Here is a 20,256-nt window from a genome sequence, read left to right as displayed (position 1 = left end):
CGAAGGCCCCAGACGCCCAGGTTCAGATCCTCTCTGCCATTCCCCAGCCACGTGACCTCGGGCAGCACACTGACCTCCTCTACAAAGCGGGCGTGATGGTAAAGGTACGGGCCCCCAGTGGGCGGCGAGAAGGAAATTAGGTGGGGTGTGCCCAGTGCCCACGAAAGCACAGCCTGAGCTCCGGAGAGGGGTAACGCGGCCCCCTCTCACGTGGCCAGAAAGTGTGTCTCAGGGCACCAGAGATTCTGGAGTGCGGCCCCACCCCCCTGTAGCCGATCCCCGCCCACCCCTGCCCTCTGTGTGTGGCGGGTGGAGGGGAGCGGGTAAAGGAGTTTGTTGCCAAGAACGGGGAGATTTGCAGTGCACAAACGATGTACCTGACGAACGCATCCGCGGGGTCAGGCTGCCCCTCCCTCCCACGCTCTGCCGCGCCCAGGGTCCTCCAGGGAGGGCCCTGCACCTCGCACCAAGCTTTCTGTGAGGGCTGCGGAAGGCCAGTGGTTCCGGCTGCGCCCCTCGAAGCAGGCCTTCGAATCTGGGAGCTTCTTTGGGGGAGAACGGTTCTCTGTCCAAGCGTGAGCCGCCGTTTTGGTAGAAGAACAAAGGGAAACAATTTGATTGGGTCAGTAAGAGGCTGGACAGAGAGAATTCTCACATGTCCGTAAAGGCGGTCGTGGGAGGAATGTCCGAAGGAGACTGACAAATAACCTCCTTTCCTTGAGAATCTTTGCGGATTGGAGCCGTTTCTTGGTCCAGGCCTCTGGCCGCGGGATGTCCAGGCCTCTGGAGTCCTTTCTGCCCTGGGCATTGCAGTGGGGGTGCTGCTTCTGCAGCTGGTGGTGTGTGGAGCTCAGCAAAGAAGGTCATGCTTTGGTCAGCAAATTCTGGTTTGCTGACCTCCCCTCCCCACCCCCCATACCCCATGAGTGTCGTGTGCACGCAGTGCCAGCTCTGGAGGTGAAAAGGTGAGCGGGACCTGTCCTGCCCCCCGCGGTCCCCTGCCCCAGGAGGTCTGCCTTTTGGAAGAGGGTGGAGGATGCGTGACCCACAGCAATCTCTCCTGGGGACGTTCTTGCGGTGCAGGGAGGGCACTCGGCAGCGGGAAGATACCCCGACGAGATAAGAACTGGGGGTGCCGAGGACGCTGTGGCACTCCAGCCCCCTGACGCATGGAAGATCCGAAAACCTGTTAAATATTTCAGACACCCAAATGGTAACCTGATACCCACTACGGTGAGCGCTGGCTCCTGTCAGCTGGGGGGAGGAAGATGCTGTGAGCCGAGCGCGGCTCATCAGGTCAGCGGCGACGTTTTGGCCATAAGGCTTTTTTCTTCTGGTGCCTGGAGAAAAATGGAATCAAATTGGAAAACGCTGGACCCTCATGTGAGATGGGCTGGGGGAGGGAGGAGAGGAGCTGCTGCGTTTTGCGGAAGTGTCCCCTTGTGGAACAGCCCAGGACTGAGCCAGCATCACCGAGAATGCGGAGGCAGCAGTAAGGGACTCGAAACCTTGACCTTGGGTGATGGAGACTTGATGTGAAAGGGGCGGGGCTTCGGGTCCCTCCTTCCGGTCAGGCGGGCATGATGCCGTCGTCCCCTCATTTGCATGCTGCCTGATCTAGGAGAACTTCCTTCGGAGTCATTGGCGAGTCAGGGAAGTGTGCCGAGCAGGGTGCCTCTCATCGCGAAGGCCCCCGTGTGACCTTGGGCTCGCACTGTAGTCAGCGGGCTTCGCTCTGTCACCGGTCCCCGTTCGTGCCTGCGGTCCCGCTCTAATGAGGAAACACGTTTCCGTCCTGGACAGAAACACCTCTCTGTGCCTCCTTGTGGCCCAGTGACTTCGGAAACTTCAGAAAATGCAGTCCGCTCGGCACTTCCCATTTCGGCCAGTGGCCGTGGTGACCGCAGGGGTTCTGGGCGGCTGGTCTGGAGAGCAGGAGTTGGGGCGGGGGCGGCAGGGAGGCTGTAAAGTCTGGGGTGGCCCGAAGACCCAGCCCCTCTGCACCCAGGGTGAGGCCCAGGGAAGCCCCGGGGGCGCCGGGCAGGGGTGGGGGGGTCCTTGTCCACGTGTGTTTCCTACATTTCGTTACACAGGACCCCACCTCCTGTAGGAAAGTTAGGAAATGTAGCTGAGCAATCGTGTCTGGCATTCAGAGATGATCCAGGCCAGCACTTCGGCGTACGTACGCTGACGTTTCTAGAGACACTCCACAAACGTGGTCTGAGCCGCACACGCCACGTCGTACTCCTTCCTTCCCTGAGCGTGTGGCGTGGGGCCCATGTCCTGAGACACTGCCCCCGGCCTGCGAGTGGCTACAGGGCAACTGCCCTCGTCAGCGTCAACACACGGGCCCAGCCGGGCCAAGGGGAGAGGCCGCGGGGAGACGCCCCAGGGAGAGGCCCCAGGGAGGGTGGCACCAGGCCCAGTAGGCTTCTGGCCCTGAGTCGTAGATTTAATCCGTAGATGACTCTCGAAACCGAGAGGTTTGAATTGCAGGCCTGCGTCCCCAGCCAAGGACGTGGAACAGCTTTATCTAGAAACTCGGGTTTCGCCTCCTCGGAGGGTTCACGGCAGTTTAACCCGGGAGCTTGGCCAGGTCGACACTTTGACCCTGGGTTTCCCTGCAGTGGGCAGTGGGTGCCGTGGCGACCCAGAGTTGGCCTTTGGGCGGGGCCTCCCGGGGCCAGCGTCCTTCATCCCTCCCCCTAAATCGAAGTTTCCTCCAGTTGCCCTCGGTCGGGGAACAGTTTGTGCCTGACCTCCATTAGCAATGAGTCTCTGGGAGCAGGTTCTGCAGGGGGCGGGTCTCGGGCCTGGGGACCAGCTGGGTCATGGTGGGGTTTGCCCAGTAGAGGCTGCTAGACGTGGCAGAATCTGAACCCGTGTCTTTGCTGTTCTACAAGTAGGAGCTTCCTAGCACACTTAGCTATGTGAAGTGGAGCTTAGAGGGGGTGCCCCTGAGTTGGAATGTTCTGGAAAGTCCTTCAAATTGCAGTGGGAAGGCCGCAGAGGTGTCTCCTTGGGCCTCGGTGGCCTCCATGCTGGAGAGAGGAATGTGTGGAGGAAACGAAGGCAGTGTAGGCCTGACGAGGGGTGGCAGGGGGCGGAGGGCAGACCGGCTCGGAGGCGCGTACGGGCCTCCAGGCCGGGCCAGGGCCACCCGGAAGCCGGCACGTGGCAGAAATGCAGAAAAAACGTGCCGAGGGGCATCTCTGCGGCGACAGAGGGCGGAGAAATAGGTCATGGAGGAGGTAAAAGGTGGCACCGGCCGCGCAGACCCCGCCTGCCCCGCGTGACCGTCCTCCGCAGCCACGCGTGCCGTTTATGCAATTCGCATGCACGTGTGGCTGCGGTCGGCCCCGCTCGCCCCTCCGACTGCCCCCTTGAAAGAGTCTCCCTCCATTCCAAGGACAAGGCTCTTGAGGACAACAAAATCAGTCGACAAACATTTATTGAGCGCCTGCTGTGTGCCGGGCGCTGTCCCAGGGGCTGACAACAGGGCAGAGAGCAACACAGACACATCGTGTGCCTTCTGGGCCAGACGGTCAACATGGACAACCCGCATGGGCTCGCCTCCCGGGGGAGGGCTGCAAGGACGGGGTGCTGACATCTCCGCGGAGCCCGGAACCAAGCGAGGGTGGCCCTGTGGTTCCACGGGGGACGAAGGAGGAGGCCATGGGGCCATGAGTCAGGAGCGGGAGGCCGTGGTGGGGACGAGGTCTGCGAGCAGCTGACACCCAGGCCCTGAGCTAGGCAGGTACACATGCTCTCCAATTCCATTTTTAAGGGGAAAAAAAAATCATCTTACGAAAAACCGGAAGTGTCAGACATGCTGTTGGGAGAACTATGTATGGGCTCTTGACTCAGACAGGCCTGGCTGGAATCTGGCTCTGCCCTTGGCCGCCATCATGACCTTGGGCTAGTCCTTCCCTCCCTCTGATTTTCCAGTTTCTCATCTGTAAAATGGGGCTGGTTCGGAAGGTTGTTGACGAAGGGTAACTGTGACCTTGAATACGTGACGCTAAGTGAAAGACGTGTGTCACGTGTGACAGCCTTCAAACGAAATGTCCGGAACAGACGGCAAGCCGACGAGTCGCTGCCCGGGGCTGGGGGCGGGCGTAATGAGGTAGCGGGCACTAGTCTCCTTTTAGGGCGATTAAAATGTTCTGGGACTAGGCAGAGCTGATGAGTGTCCCACACTGTGGATGTGCCAAATGCCACTGTGTCACACACCCCAAAATGGTTAATTTTATGTTACGTGAATTTCTCATCAATTAAAAAAAATAAACACCGAACAGACCCGCCTCAAGAAGAAGAGTAAGTATGAGAACTTGGGTGCAGCGTTCAGAAATGCCCCGTGTTTGGCGAACACCCAGTGGCCCGCTGGTGGCCACCCTGGGTGCTGGAGCCAGTGGCTGCGGGTCCGAGTCCATCAGGTCACACGCTAGCTGGTAATGGAGAGAGTTGCCTCATCTGTAAAATGGGGGTGACGGTAAACCCCGTGCCCCCGGCTTGCTGTAGGGACTAGCGAGGGGGTGTCTGCATGTCCTCAGTGCGATGCGGGTCCCAGGGGATCTGAAGAGCCAGAGTCATTTTGGGGTGCTGTAAGCAAGAGCATCCAGATACGTGGTGTGGCCCAGTGGTCGGTGCTCAGGCTGGGGTGTCCCACTTCGTCGAGCTCCAAAGTCTGCGGTTACCAAGGACGTGACCTTGGGAGGTTCACTGACTGCTTTGAGCCCATTTCCACGCCATTCAGGAAGTTTCCATGAGACGGTGTAACGTGATCAGCCCACAGCAGACATGTCAGCGTTAGCTGATGAATGGCAGCCATCTCTTCGCATCGGAAGGTGACCCACCCTGCCCCAGATCGCTTTTCAGGTAACTCGTGCATCTCCTTCTTCACGGGTTGCAAGCTGGGCTTTTCATATGACATTTTGATGGCGAGGTCGACCCCATGTTCCAAGGACAGGTAGTCCTTCCCCACATGTATCTACACCTACGCAGTAAGCTCTGTGAGGGCGGGAATGCGTCTGGCTCGTTCACCCCCAGATTCATGGTACCTGAGACAGTTGGTTACTAGGACCTACGAGGCACTGGGAAAGCATTTGCTGAATGAATGAATGAATGAATGAACGAACGAATGAACGAACTGGGAAAGCATTTGCTGAATGAATGAATGAATGAATGAATGAACGAACGAACGAACGAACAAACAAACATAAGCTGATTTTCCTAAACCAGAGGCGTTGGCTTGCACTGAGCTCATCCTACTTTCTCACCTGACCCTTCCTGCACTTGGGCACCCGGGAGGCCGCTGCCTGGGTGAGAGGCGCAGTCTGCTATTTGTCCTTCTCGGTGGTCAGCATCTGTTGTGTCCTCGTCCCCAGTCTGCCCGCGCTGTGCAGTGAAGTGCCGACTCCAGGACGCTGTCGGGCCAGGCTGGCGCTCGGACGCGTTCGGTCATCGTTCTGTACATGGTGTGGTCTGCGTGAGAACCTGGTCCGATCATGTGCCGTCAGCATTATGTCCGTCCTTCCGCCTAAAAGTGACAATTCTCCTCCTTAAATAACCTTCTTTTCTCGTGGTTTTCATCTTTACTGTTTTTCTTAATTATAGAAATAGTTCGTTCTGATTGTAACGGAAAAATAGCAGACATCTAGGAAGTAAAAGGCTCTTGTTTTATTTCCCCGGATCCCTCCCCCAAAATAATCATTATCGCCAGCTTGATGTACATCCCTCCGGAATTAGTTCTCTTGTGAAACACAAGCGGGCTCGCACGATACATTGTTATATAACTATTTTTTAATTTACGATCGTGTCTTAGACTTCACTCCAGTGTCAACACCCTAATCTACCTTATTTCTTTCTAAAGCTGCAGAATGAGGCTATGCCACAATTCGTTAAGCCTTCCTGTATTTGTGGATATTTACGGCGTGTCCAGCTTTTTTGCTGTTATAGGTGACTCAGCAGTGGGGAACTGTGCCCATGTATCTCCGCACTTGTACAAGTATCTGCTCAGAAGAAATTCCTGAACCAAGATGCTCCCTCGTCTTGACGTCCCTGTTTAGGCACTGAGAATACTCACGCTAACATTTACCTCGCACGATCCTATAAGGTCATGTTCAGAAAGCATCCAGGACAGTTAGTTGCACATAGTGAGCCTCTGACAAATGATACTTCGATTTTATTTTAAATGATACTTTGATTTTATTTTAAATTAGAACACGCTAAATCCAGCCAAATCCAGCCGGACTGCCCATTGCTGGTTACATTTAAGCTTGGGACCCAAGGGGATGGTTTAGGCTGAGTTACCTTACTTTCCATTAAATCACAACCGGCCCTCCTTCCATCCTTGACGTGGTGGCCTTTGGGGCGCTGTACTCACCTGAGGTCCTTGGATTCCTACAGCCTTGTCCTCCTGGATCTGGTCAGGGAGATGCCCTCGCTTGTCACAAGAGGTCCTGCTGACTCCGTGGCCTTCTCGGAGATTTCAGTGGCTGCTTCACGTGCAGTTGGGGGGCGGAGGCCAACCCTGACCATATGTGCATTCGCGGAGGAGGCAAATGTGAGAGTGGCCTCCTTAGTGGCACTAATTGAAATCTCTACTATTCCACGATGATAATATCGGCCAGAATAACTTGGGCAATTATTACGTGCCAGACAAAATGCAAAGCACATGGATTCGCTCTTTTAATCTTCACTACCTGTGACCATCCTATCCCCATCCTCATCTTAGAGATGAGAGCCTGAGGCTTGCCCAGGATCACACAGCTCTGGGTAGAAAGTGGGAACAAACCAAATTCTTTCTTGGGCATCCACAGGGGGATTGAAGACGTTAACCACAGGGTCTTTAATTAGTTTACTGACTCTGTGTGTGTGTGTGTGCGCGTGCGTGTGTGCGCGCGTGTGTGTGGCGGGGAGTGGGGGGGACTGGTGTGAAATCCAGACTTCGAAGCCAGAGAAGAGAGTGCAGAGTGGAACCGTAGCAGAGGACCGTCCAGTTGTTGGGCTGTTGGGCCCAGCAGCTCATCGACGAGGGCTCCAACAACCGACTGGGACACTCGCAGAGTGTCTGGGCCTGTCGGTACGAGGTGTCCCCTCCGCATCAGACACCCTGCCGCTCCAGCTGGGAGGTCGGCCGCATCATCGGCATCCTCTGCCCTTCTGCCGGCGCCGTGGACGCCGTGGACGTGCCCCTTCCGAGAGCCTGGGCGACCACGGCCCCCCTCGGGGTGGGTTCTTTCGCTCTTCTCTGCGACTTCCTTCCAGCTCACATGTGACAGAACTTCCAGTGTGGGTCCAAGTTCGCCACTCGTAACGTGATGCAGCCCCAGGTGGCCACCTTGTGCGGAGGGACAAAGTCAGAGCTGGAGAAACCGTTAGCTCTAGGAGCACCCCAGGCGAACTGCCCTTGGGGGAACCCGGGCCTTCTGGGGGGACCCGCGGGACCCCTGCACCCTGGGTGCAGTCTTGGTAAGAAACAATACCGGGGGCTTCCCACCCCCCGCCCCCCCACAATGACGGGGGCCAGGCCCCGAGCGCTGCCACCGTCACGGAGCCGCCACCCGGGATTGTCGGAGAAGCAAAAGCCGATCGCACGCTGAGCCCTGTTAATCACCTAATGGCCCGGACACCCGAAGCCCCAGCTCAGGTGTCTCGGCCACGGCCACGGCCACGGCCCCCCGTCACTGCAGCCAGGTTTGGCTTCTCCGCGTTACAGCCTCGACACGGACGCGCACGATTGAAGGATTTGAGAACAATGAAATATGCATGGCTATCAGCGACAGCGCCATAAAGTGCAGCAATTAGCCGCGTGATCCGAGAGAGGGAGCCGGCCCTCGCAGCCCGTGGCTCCCCATTAGTTAAATGCATTTTGTACGTCCTCATCCCATCAAATCAACTAACACTTCCTTTAATTGGTTCATGAATTATACAGCCGCCGCGCATTATAATTTAATCGCCTGTAAACATTCATAGGGCCCCACTGTAAAGCGTATCGCGCTCATTAATTCGTTAATTTCAGCAGATGGAAGGAGAGACGGGATGAACAGAGCGCCTTGGGCAATGGAAGAAGGAAAAAAAGGTGGGGGGCCGTTTAGGTTTTTTAAGGGCTGTCAGAAACTCAATCTGTGAGCTGTCAGCCGCCCGGACCTGTCCCCACCCCCTCCACTCCACCGAGTGCGGGAAGTGACTGGCGGATTCATACGGAGCCTTGTCAACCGTCTTTAAAACATCAAGCCAGCGGGTAAACCGAGCCCAGTGTAAATTAATTCTTGTCTTACGGGCCCCCCTTTCTCTGTCCCCATGAATATTTCATGGCGGGCAGCATAAATATTAATTCTAATAGCTCTGCACAGTGGTTATTATTTCTGTTTTATGACAAATATTCATAAAATATTCAGGACTCGCTTTTAGAACATTTACACAGTTGATTGTGAATTTTCCCAGTTTCCTGGGGACACTGTAAACATATTGGGGTTCTCTTGATGGACTTTTCCCCCTTAATTAATACCACTGGTTATTAATATTTAATTAGATTTAGGTTTTTCGAGAAGTGAAACCTATTAGACCGGAGGGCCGAGGCCCCCCCCCCCGCCCCCGCTTCAGTCTGTAAAATGGGAGGGGCTGCTCTTCTTGACACGTGGATGATCTGACAAAGGCTAACCTCGCCTTTTTATTTTGAAAACAATATCCATCCTTTCTGCATGTGTCTGCCTCCTCTTCCTTTCTAAGCGAGCTCTGGCGGCAGCCCAGCCTGGTGTAGTGGAGCCCTTGGCAGGTGCCGCCGCGGTATTTATGCAAGGATTTAACGTAATTTCGGCGTAATTAAAGTGTGGGTTTAACAAACACGGTGGCAGATTCCTTAGGCCAGGCAGCTGCTGCCATCCGGGATGAAGGATCTTTTGGAATCCAGGTGATTTATCTTTAACCCCGAGGGGCAGCTGTGCACGAAGTCCCTGGGGAGGCACACTGAGGAGGGGGTCCCAACCCAGGGGGAGCCAGGTGTCCCCTAGGTGATGGAGGACACAGATGAGGGGGTGGCTTTGGCCTGCAAGGGTCTGAGGGGGCAGTCGGGCGAGCCTTGTGGTTTGGGGTGCCTACGCAGTGTCAACCCCACCCTCGCCCCACTAGCTCTCCCCCTAAATCGCTTTAGGGTTCACTTTCCATTTGCTGGTCCTCACGGAGGCTTCAGGAATGTTCTGAACTGCAAGGGATGAGCCAAACTTATTTTACGTAGGAAGCGGAAGGCAGCCAGAGAGCACCGAGTCCCCGGACCCGGAGCCCAGCCCGGCGCCTGCACCTCGGGGCCCTGAGCTTTTCCATCCTCAGAGTGGGCCTGATCACGGGACCCGGGTCCTGCGCTTCTCGTGAGGGTTAAATGGGACGGCATGCGTGTGTAATCCGCGCAATGCACGCGCCTGGCACACAGTAGGTGTGCAAAGGTCTGCGGTGACAGTGACGACGGTGGCGGTGCAGTTAATGGGAGGCCAAGGCGTGCGTAACGCGCTTTCGGAGAGATTCGTGGAGGAAAACTCCGGCGGAGGACAAGGTTAAGACAGCGCCCTGTGTGCAGCGCCTTGAACATCTGGAGTGGGAGAGTTCAGCACAGGGACATGTTAGGTGACTCCAGGGGCAGGTGTTCATGCAGCGCTTGTCCCTGAAGGCTGGCCTGGAGGAAGGAAATGTCGCAGTGAGTTGGCCTGCAGTGCCCTGGGCGGGGCGGGCGGGAGCAAGGCGCCCGCACCATTTCGTGCCGTGACCCCCCTTCGGCGGGTCGGCTTAGTGGAAAGCGAAGGCGTTGCCTGCAGCTGGTTCGGAACCTGGGACTCTGAGCAGCCGCCCCAAGGAGCTGCCACTGAACCACGCATCCGGGCTGAGTGTTTGGCACTGAGCGGGAGGACGCCAAGAGCGCCTTCCTCGCGCCCCCTGCCCCCCACCACCTCTCCCAGGTTCACAGCCAGCAGCCTGCGTTTGCATCCTGTCTCTGCCCCGTATTATCAGTCAGGCTTCTCCTGGGAAGCACGACCAGCAGGACACGCATTGTATATATAGAAATAGGTAAGGAGTTGGCTCCTGTGCTCATGGAGACTGACAAGCCCCAAGGTCCGTAGAGTGTTTGATCCTTAAAACAACCTCGTGAGGTCCTCCTGTTTTTCCCTTCCTTCTCCTAAATGGAGACTTGGCGGGTCACGTATGATTCCATTTACATGAAATGTCCAGCATAGGCAGATCCGTAGAGACAGAACATAGATGAGCGGCTGCCTGGGCCTGGGAGCTAGGGCATGGGGAGGGGCTGCTCATACGTTCGGGCTTTCCTTCGGGGGCGACGGAAACTTAGATCGTGTAAGTATACTAAAAATCACTGCACCGTGCACTTTTAAGAGGTGACTTGTATCTCAGTAAATTAAAACAGCAGCAACAGAGGGTTCAAGTCTCTGAAGATAGAGCTGGAGGCTGTCAGTTGATGCTCCTTATCCCTGAGCCTCAAATTCTTCCTTGAAGGAGGACCCCATGGAGCCCCTCGGTGTCCCCACAGCAGGAGGCGCTGACAGTGTGTCCACCAGCCCAGATGCTCCTTTGGGTCTGAACTTCACCGCTGATCTGTGACGATCGGCGTTCCCACTGTCGGGGTGCCTGTGCCGGCAGGTTGGGGGTGTGGCTGTGGCGCTCTGAGCGTGAGGTAAGTGAGTGTGGCTTCTGGCCAGTGCTCAGAAAAGACAGTGGGATTCTAGGGATGTGCAGGGACTTCGTGTCGTGATCACGCAGGAGGGTAGGGAGCCAGGCCCCCTCGAACACAGATGTGCAGCCGAAGGGTGCCCAAGGGCAAAGCGAGTGATGAGGGCAGACGCCCAGTGGGCCCCGAGAGCCACGCGGCTCCCCCAAGGCGAGTGCCCTGTGCCGATGGCTGCCTTGTCGAGTGTGCATGGGCGTGACGGGCATCGGGGAGCGGGCCGTGCTGGCGAGAGCCTGGACACAGGGCTTTCCTGGAGCCAGTACTAGATCCCGGCCAGAGCCTTAGAGTGCGCCCGTGTCCCCACACACCCGGGCCGAGAGCCACCGGCGTGGACGGCGCCGTGACCTGGCACAGAATAGCCAGGCTTGTGCTGCGGCTCCCACAGCTTCCCGCTGTCTGCCATCACTTCCGCTTCAAACACGTTTGCCTTTCTCTTCGGGAAGAGTTTGCAGAACTTTCTGGCTTCCAACAGTTTGCGTTTCTCGCGAGGGAGTGTCTGGGTGGCCGTGTGCAGAGGGACGACTCTCTTTCTTCCCCGTGGTAAAGGAAGCAGAAATTTTAAGACGACTTAAAATTGAAGACTGATTATGCAAGAATGTGATCCCCGGGTCCTCCTTAAACCAGACGGCTCCATTTTGTTGTCGCGTGGTGAGTGGCGGGGAGTACTCGCTAATTTACCAATTAGTGACAGCGACGGAGAGTTCTCGCCCCTGGAGAGATGTTAGACACAGCCAGAGTAGATTTGCCGCTATCAATTAGACACAGTTTTAAGCAAGAACTGGCCAGCGGGAGCCCCTTTTTTTAAGGCGTGGGGGGCAGACGTGAGGGAACACAGCAGCTGCTGCCTGAGGGCAGGAGGCACCAGGCTTTAAAATGCGGTTGAGATGTTTGGCCTTTAGTTTGCAAACTGGACTCTTCTTAGAGTAAAAACATATACATAGTAAAAATTTTTTAATTCTGGCCAGGGCCTTGTCCAGACTCCAGGGAGCCCACGGGTCCAAGCTCTCTCCCACAAGGCGACCCCTGTTTACGGTCCTGCGACGGAGGTGTGCGGCCTGCGGGGAGGACCAGGGACCTCTCTCTGACATGGAATGAGGCCTCCCGACGGGCCCTGCACGACGCAAGGCGGCCCAGCGCCTGTCCTCGGCCCAGGCCCAGTGGGCTCAGAGGTGCAGATCCTTCTGCGGGCGACTCCGTTTTTACTCTTTGTTTGTGATCGTCTCCGCATAATTCACGTGCCCCTTCGATCCCGCCCCGGCTCGTCCTGATGAGCGCGCGTCCTCCGGCAGCTCGCCCCCTCCTCACTGCCATCCCCAAAGGCGTCGTCTCGGACACCGATGCCGCCTCCGTCTTCAGACCAGCCGAGGTCTGGTCCTGGCCAGTCCAGACAACTCCTCTCTGTGCCACGTGAGCATCCCGCAGGTCGCCCTTGGACGAGGACGAGTTTGGCAACGGCGTCTCCGTCACTTTGCGTCTCCGGTGTGTCGTGGACACGCGTTTTGGTGAAAGGCAAGCAGACCGTTCTAAGTGTTCATGTATGGCGTCATTTTGCGTTTTTCTCGATGGTTCTCCATGCTCTGTGGTTCCCTGTTTTGTGATGGTCACTGCAAAGTCCCCCTTGAGAGAAGACCCCCGGAGAATATGAAAGCCAGACCCCCTGCAGCCCTCCCGGAAGTGTGCGCTCTGAGCGTGTGTTCCAGCCCCCATGGGGCTCCGAGTGACGGAGGCGGAGTCTTTGCTGAGAGCCGGAGAATCACCACTGACTCCCAGCGGACTCGATGCGACCCCCTCAGCCTCTGAAGAGACTGGGAAGGAGGAGGCGGTTTGAGCCTTTTTCAGGAAACTGTTTTCCTAGACCAGACTCCCCCTGTCTGAATACTAAGGTAGTAAGGGGTCCACGTGTGTCCCCCAGTGGGCGTGAAGTGGTATCTCACTGTCGTGACCCCACAGTGCTTTGTATAGAGTTTTGCACATAGTGCGTCGTTTCTTGGACATACAGTTCACACTTCTGGATGTATCTGGATACTGCACATGTTCTGGATAGAAATCCTTTATCAGATATGTGTTTTGCAAATATCTTCTCCCGGTCTTTGGCAAATCTTTTATTTTCTTAATGCCTTTTGAAGAGCGGAAGATTTTAATTGACTTTTAATGAAATCTAATTTGTCAATTTATTCTTTTACGGTCACGATTTTGGTATTATAGCTAGGAAATCTTTAATCCAAAGCCACTCAGTTTCTTCTAGAAGTTCGATGGTTTTAAGTTTTATACTTAGGTCTACAATCCATTTTGATTTAAATTTTGTATATGGTGTGAGGTATGGGTCAAGATTATCGTCATCGTCATCGTCATCATCATCATTATTTACATTATTACACTATTGGGTGAGAAAAAATGTCCTTTTTCCATTGAATTGCATTGGCAGCTTTGTTGAAAAGTAACGGGCCGCACTTACATGAGTCCATTTCCGCACTCTCTCTTCTGTTCCTTCAGTCTGTGTGTCTCTCCTGTCACTAACGCTCGTGGTGCCTTGATGACTGCACCTTTGTACTAAGCCTTGCTATCAGTTTGTTCTTCTTTTTCCACATTGTTTGCACAATTCCATTTCGCTTCCAGAGGCACCTCCATAGAAATTTTAGAATTAACTTGTATAGAATCTTCAAAAAGCCTTGTTGGAATTTTGCTTGGGATTGCATCGAATCTATAGATTTGTTAGAGGTGGACTGACATTTTAACGATATTGAGTCTCCGAGTCCATGAACATGGTATAGCTCCACATTCGTTTGTGTTTGATATCTCATACTGATGCTTTGTGGTTTTCAACATACAGATCTTGCACATACTGTGTTACCTTTATACCTAGTATTTCATTTTCATGCTATTATAAATGGCACCTTTAAATTTCCAGTTGCTTATTGCTGGTATCGAGAAAGTCAGTTTGGTTTTTGTATGTTGATATATTTTTGAATGCACTAAATTGACTTATTCTAGTGCCTTTTTTTGAAGATTCTTTGGGATTTCTATTTAGATGATCATATCATCTGCAAATAGAGACAGTTTATTTTTTCCTTTTCAGTTGTATGCATTTTATTTCCTTTTCTTGTCTTGTTGCTCTGTCCAGGACTTCCGATATGATGCTGAATGGGAATGGCGAGGGTAAACATCCTTGCCTTGTTCCCAGTCTTAGGGGGAAAACATGCGTTAAATACAATGTTAGCTGTAGTTTTTGGTAAATACCCTTTACTGTTCTGAGGAAGTGACTTAGTATTTCTAGTTTGCTGAGAGTATTCATCAGGTATTGATGTAAGATTTTTGTCAAATGCTTTTTTTTACATCTATTGACGTATTGGATATCTGTGTATATTAAGAATCTCATTAAATTATAACTTTTTCCAAGGCCTGAGAACCACCCCTTCTCTCCTGCCTTTACCATAGGTCTGGTCACTGCATCACAGTGCTTTCTCTGTGTGTGCGCTGACATACACATACCACGGAGTTCCCTGTTTTAACCGTTTTTAAGTGTGCAATTCTGTGACGCTTAGCGCGCTCACGTTGTTGTGCAGACGCCTCCCCCATCCATCTCCAGAACTTTCTCATCTTCCCATACTGAAATTCTGTCCCCACTACCCACACTCCCCATGCCCCTCCCCCAGCCCCTGGCACCCACCATTCTGCTTCCTGCCTCTATGAACTGGACCACTCTAGATGCCTTATGGGAGTGGAATCGTGCAGCAGTTGCCATTTGGGGCCTGGTTTATTTCACTTAGCACAGTGTCTTCAAGGTTCATTCGTGTTGTGGCACGTGTCAAGATCTCATTCCTTTCTAAGGATAAACAAAATTTCATTTTATACGCACCCCGTTTATCACATTCGGGCCACTTCTATTTGGGTCGTCGGCTATCGTGACCAATGCTGCAGTGAACGCGGGTACAACGAGCCGTCCCAATCCCTGCATTCAGCTCTTTTGGGCGCCTACCCAGCAATGGAACCACTGGGTCACGTGGAAATTCTGTTTTAAGTTTTCGGGGAACCGCCGTGCCATACTCCACAGCAGCTACGCCGTTTTACATTCCCAGGGGGTCCTCTTTCTCCACACCTTTGCCAACACTTATTCTTTGCTGGCGTTTTGGTAGCAGCCATCCCAGTGGGTGGGAAGCGGTATCTCACAGTCGTGACACCACAGTGCTCTGTATAGAGTTTCGCACATAGTGGAGGCTCATGTCGAGATCAGGAGGCTAACGAGGGCCAGACCGGATGCCGTGCTTAAAGTCACTTCTTGTATGTCATATCTTGTAATTTGTCAAATCTGCCCTTGGGTCCAGAGAACGTTCTATCCCTCACTTCCCAGTGCGTTTATCTATGGAGCAGGGGCGAGCTTCGAGGTCTTTGGGGAGGAAACCAGTGTGGCCTTCCCAAACAGAGCACCAGGCAGTGTGGCCAGAGGGGCAGATGAGAGTGGGTAGAGAGATCCCAGATGTCACTGGAATTCTGACAGCAATACCCTGAGTGACAGAGTGAGCCCTGGCCGCTCTGGGACTCAGTTTCCCCATCTCGTACACTGAGCAGATTGGATGAGAGCAGTTGTTCTCAACCTTGGCTAGATGCTACAATTGCTCAGGAAACTTAAAGATCTCCATACCCAGGGCTCATCTCGGGCCATTGTATCGGCACCTCTCATGGTGGGGCCTGGGCCTCAGAATTCTCAAGGCTCTCCCAGTGGTTCGAGGATGAGGCCGCGGATTACAGCCATGCTCCTCATACCTGCCCGAGCTGCTGGTTTACAAATGAGGGTCTCCCAGCCCCTCTGCTGGAGGTCATGGGGAATCTGCATTTCAGAGAAGCCCTCCAGGTGATTCCCGACATCAGACACGTCCTGGCAGACGGGACCAGAGCGGCACGTCTCCAGCCTTGATGTGCACACACATCGCTGCGAGTCTTGTCAAGCGTAGACTCCGATTCAGTGGGTGGGGGCGGTGGGGCTCCCGGGCGGTGCCACGCTGCCGGGCTGGGACCCACTCTGAGTGGCGAGGGACCCACCGGCCTGGAACCCTGCAGTCCTCAGTGGACCCGCGCCACGCGCGACACGTACCCCGCAGCGTCCCTGCCCAGCGTGCCTGGCTGTGGGGGTCCCTCGCTTGCTTTGCTTTCAGCCCCTCCCTTCCCTGGCCGAGTTACTGTAAATGAGCAGCGATAACGCCGGGCGGCTGGGGGCCGGCTCTGGGCAGCGTGTCCCCACTGCACCGCCACCGGGCTGTCGCTTGCACGCACCGTGGCCCCGGGAGCCTGGCTGATCAGAAGCTTCCGGTGTGAAGGCACAGCTCCTCTCCTGCAAGGCTTTTCCCAGTGACGTGTTTCAAGTACCAGTTTGGGGTCCTCAGGCTTCTGATCTTGCCAGCCTTTCACAAGCCGTTCGCTTGAATGACGACAAGTGGTCTTGATATGCTGGGTTAAAAATCTTTCAGTTGGGGCTTGTTTGTTTACGAAGCAGCATCCATTATCAGGGGTTTCCTTCCTTCTGGCATCCGGGGTGGCACCGCCAGCTGCCAGCCGCGGTGACAGCCACGTTTCGGTGTTGCTGTTGGGCTTCGCAAGTTTCGGGGGGGGTGCTGTGGGGGGCCCAGCATGTTTGAAGTGTAAGGGATAAAAGCACGCTGGAACACCTGTGCTCCCCGAGTTCTGACTCCTCGATCTCACACATCTTATTTGGAGGCTGTTACTTGGTGGCACGTTGCGAACTGAAGTCATTATCGAGAACATGTGCAGGGTGAGGTGGGTTCTCGGGGCTCCGGGCCCCCCAGGCTGCTGGGGGACCACTGCACTGACTCTGTAGAGGGGCGGCTGCAGCTTCCATCGGTCCCAGCGAGGAGCTTCCAGAGGCTGGGCTCGGCTTCAGGCGCGGCTTGCTCCAGGGCCCCAGTGTGTCTCGGCACCTGTCCGCTCTCTCGGGTTGGGTGATTCTCAGGCTTCCTCTGGGTGCACCCCCAGCAAAAATGAAGCCCTTTCCTCTCTGGCAAGCCACGGGCAGCCTCTCATCCTCCCTTCCCGGACCCGCCTGCATCTGGACCCGATTCCTGCGCAGGAAGAGCTGGCACTCAGAGGGCCCCCTGTGGGCCTCTCTCAGGCCCAGCCCTACAGCCCTGGGGTGAGTTAACTCCAGATGGGTCACAGGGATGAGAGGGGATCAGTGGACACCGGGGAACCAAGGGAAGGAGCAGGTGTGAGGACAGCGTGTAGCATCGGGGACAGCCTCGCTGTGCCACCTCCTCACAGTCAGCCGTGGCTGCGTCCTTTGTGTCCCTGTAAAACACGAGGTTTTAACTCAGACCGGGGACTCACAACCATCTTTGAGAGCTGGCACCCTCTGAGGATCTAATGAAAGGCACGGACCCATCTTTCCCCTCTCCTGGAAAACATTTGCAGTCAACAGTTGGAATCTAATTTCCAGGGGTCGCGGGACCCGCAGGGGTGCCCGGTTCAGAGTCCTGGGCCCAGGTGTTCTCCGAGGTGGCAGGTCCCAGTATTAGGGGAACACTGGGCTCCCTCCAGCACCTGCAGAATCAGCGTTTCTGGGCAAGGAGTGTCGGCATCCTGTACGGTCACAGACTCCCCACGGGATTCTGACGCAGGTGGCTCCTGGGAACGAGGCGGGACGTGTGGGTCTCCCCCAGCCCTGGCACGTGGGAAGCATTCTCACCTCCAGCAGCTAGTTCGGCTCTTAGCTAAGATGGATAAAAATCAGGCGGTAGGTGGAGAGTTTAAATAGCCCACTAGAACTACGGACTACAGGTTCATTTCTTTCATTCTTCCACAAATGTTACCTGAGTACTTGCTGGGTGTCTGGATACTGGTGGGGATCAGGCCTTACTCTAGCAGGTGGCACCCGGGCCCGAGAGACGACGCAGGGGGCCAGTGTCCCATTGGACCCACTAAAGCGTGGCCTCTCGACAGCCTGCTCGACACTTCTGGAGAATCCCTAGGATGACGGTGTCAGGCTTCTTTGTTCACTGAGTCGGAGGAGGAGCGAACTCACCCTAAAAGGCTCCCATTCTGAGGAAAGTCGTGTGTTTGCACATTTATCTTACGCTTAAAGAAGCCTCTGCCGGCGTTTACTCACTTAAAAGTGAAGCAAACACGGCTTCAGGTGTACAGGGAGTGTGTGTCGTCACTGATGTCATTGTCACTGATGTTGTCCCCAGTGGAAGTTGCACACATCAGTCATCCAACCCTGATGCCAGCGATGACGAGTCTATTAATAATGTCAAGTCTGAGCTCTGTGCGAGGGGCCGGTAAACATGGGAGCTCACTACAGTGCCTGGCACGCAGTCGGCACTCAATCAATGTGCGTACGGATTAAATAAAGAATGAATGAGTAAACGGCAATGAGCAGTGGAATATTCCAGAAGTTATTTTAAAAAACAAATGCCAGGATGTTTTAGCACTAGAGGCCAGGGCTTGGGTTGGGTCTGAGCACCCAGGCCCTCGTCTCTCCACCCTGGGGCAGGGCACGCTGGCCTGGCCTGATTGTCTCAAACCCGGCTCTGCTGACAAGAGTCAACGTTAAGGGCCAGAAAATCCTCCGTGGTGGGGGCTGTTCTGTTCACGGTGTGACATTCGGCAGTATCCCCGGCCTCTACCCACCACGTGCCAATAGCACCGCCTTCCTCGTGGTGACAACCAAAATGCCCCCATATGATGCCAAATGTCTTCTTGGGGCAAAATCACACCGAAATGAGAGCATCTCGCCTTGGGTTTTGTGTAAAGAAAGCATTCCATTACCAAAAAAGAAGGGGTTAAGACACTTGGCTTCCGGAGATGTGTTCCCAGGCGCTCCCAGGCCGAGCCCCGAGCTGGAAGTGAGGGCTGTGTCTTTCCCGCTGGGCTCTTGACTTTGGACCTCCCATCCCCTTGGGCCTGGGGCTCCGCTGTGCAAGGCTGAGAATGGACGGGCCAGCCCCCCACGGAGGGCTTCAGGCCGGGAGCCGGAAGTCCCGGGGAGGGCATCCTGTGAGAATGGCGATGGTGTCACAGCACGTGTGTGAGCTCCGAGGAAGCATGGACCCTGCTAAGTGGGCGCACACGTCACCCCATTAAACCATCAGCACCCGTCAACTGCTACGAGCCCCGTTCCTCAATTGAGGAACTTCATCTGAGAGGCTGTGTTGGTGGCCCAGGTCACCCCGCAAGTCCGCGGTGGGGACGAGAGTCTAACTCGTCGTATGACTCCAGGAGAGCACTGTCCTCCCAGAGGACTGGTCGTCTGCTCCCCTGCAGCTCCCCTGACGATGTCCCCCGGGAATCCCACGCCCAGGAGTGATGGGGGCTGGGACCCGCCCTGAATCGGGGGTGCGGGAGCTTCCGCAGCAAGGGGCCCCGCTGCATCCTTCCCAGGTGACCTCTGAGAGCTCGGTCCCCGGAGCCTCTGACGGGTGGCTCCTGAAAGTCCACTCGCTTTTTGCGGCTGATGCAGACCTTGGTCTGGGGGACGAGAGTCTGGCGCAGCCGGGGAGTTCTCCGGCTGACCTTGGGGCTTGTTCTTTCTCCTCAGGGTGTTTTTCCTGAATGTGCCGTTAGATTCCATCATTGAGCGACTGACGCTGAGAAGAATCGACCCTGTCACGGGAGAGAGGTTTGTGCCAGGCGCTGGTGGTTGGCCGGCTGAGGGCTTCTGGGGCCCGGTCCCGCGGGGGGGCCGCCGCTCTCCGTCTGGCCGGCCGATGCCACAGTGGGATTGCTCCAGGGGTCACACTGGTGACGACTGACGGAAGGGTCTAGAAAGGGGGTCCGTCCAGCTAGCTCCTTTGGGCTACGTCTGTCGACCGTCTTCGCCCGGAAGAGTCATCGGAAAATGGACGTGGGAGGTGCCGCAGCGACTGCCGTGGTGGCCTCTCCGACCCCCGCGTGGGAAGTGGCTGCAGGGCGGGTGTCGCCTGTGTGAGTCGCTGGGCCTGTGCTCGCACCACGATGCTACACACGTCTCCGTGGGAACCAGTTCGCCTCTGAGCCTTCCCTCAGTCCCAGGGGATAAATTCGGCGTTTGAGTCTGCACTCTGACCAAGTGCGGTCACGGCGTTCATGTTGAAATGCAATTTAAAGTCCCCGCAATCACAGTAGGACTCAGGACCCTTTCTCCCCTGCCCTCTGGGCTGGACTGTGGGTCACCTGCTTCCCCTCCTCTGTCATAGGTACCACCTCATGTACAAGCCACCTCCGACCATGGAAATCCAGGCCCGACTCCTGGAGAACCCAAAAGACACGGAAGAGCAAGTCAAGCTCAAAATGGACCTGTTCTATAGGAATTCGGCCGAGCTGGAGGCGTTCTACAAGCAGGCCATCACCATCAACGGGGACCAGGACCCGTACACGGTCTTCGAGTACATAGAGACTGGGATCATCAATCCCCTTCCCCAGAAAGTCTTCTGATGGGTGCAGAGCAGGGAGCACCCCCAGGGAGACGAGGTTAATCCCCACCCCCACCGTCTGGAACCTTAGCCAAGCCAATAAAGAGTGCTTTGCTGGGTGCA

At 55.4% G+C, this 20,256-nt stretch overlaps 1 protein-coding gene across 4 annotated transcripts in view; it reads left to right on the top strand.

Moving 5' to 3' along the window:
• AK8 (adenylate kinase 8) overlaps positions 1 to 20,256 on the top strand; it is a 94,693-nt gene extending 74,437 nt beyond the window's left edge. For all 4 annotated transcript variants that reach the window (XM_015594319.2, XM_015594318.2, XM_015594316.2 and 1 more), the window contains 2 exons: positions 19,281 to 19,361; positions 19,918 to 20,256. In XM_015594319.2, coding sequence (XP_015449805.1) covers positions 19,281 to 19,361; positions 19,918 to 20,155 — 319 coding nt within the window. In that variant the 3' untranslated portion in view covers positions 20,156 to 20,256. The remainder of the gene's footprint in view (positions 1 to 19,280; positions 19,362 to 19,917) is intronic.

Source organism: Pteropus alecto, unplaced genomic scaffold, assembly GCF_000325575.1.
Source record: "Pteropus alecto unplaced genomic scaffold, ASM32557v1 scaffold67, whole genome shotgun sequence".
Lineage (NCBI taxonomy): Eukaryota > Metazoa > Chordata > Mammalia > Chiroptera > Pteropodidae > Pteropus > Pteropus alecto.
The sequence above is the reverse complement of the archived record's forward strand: the minus strand, read 5'-3'. Positions and strand labels throughout refer to the sequence as shown.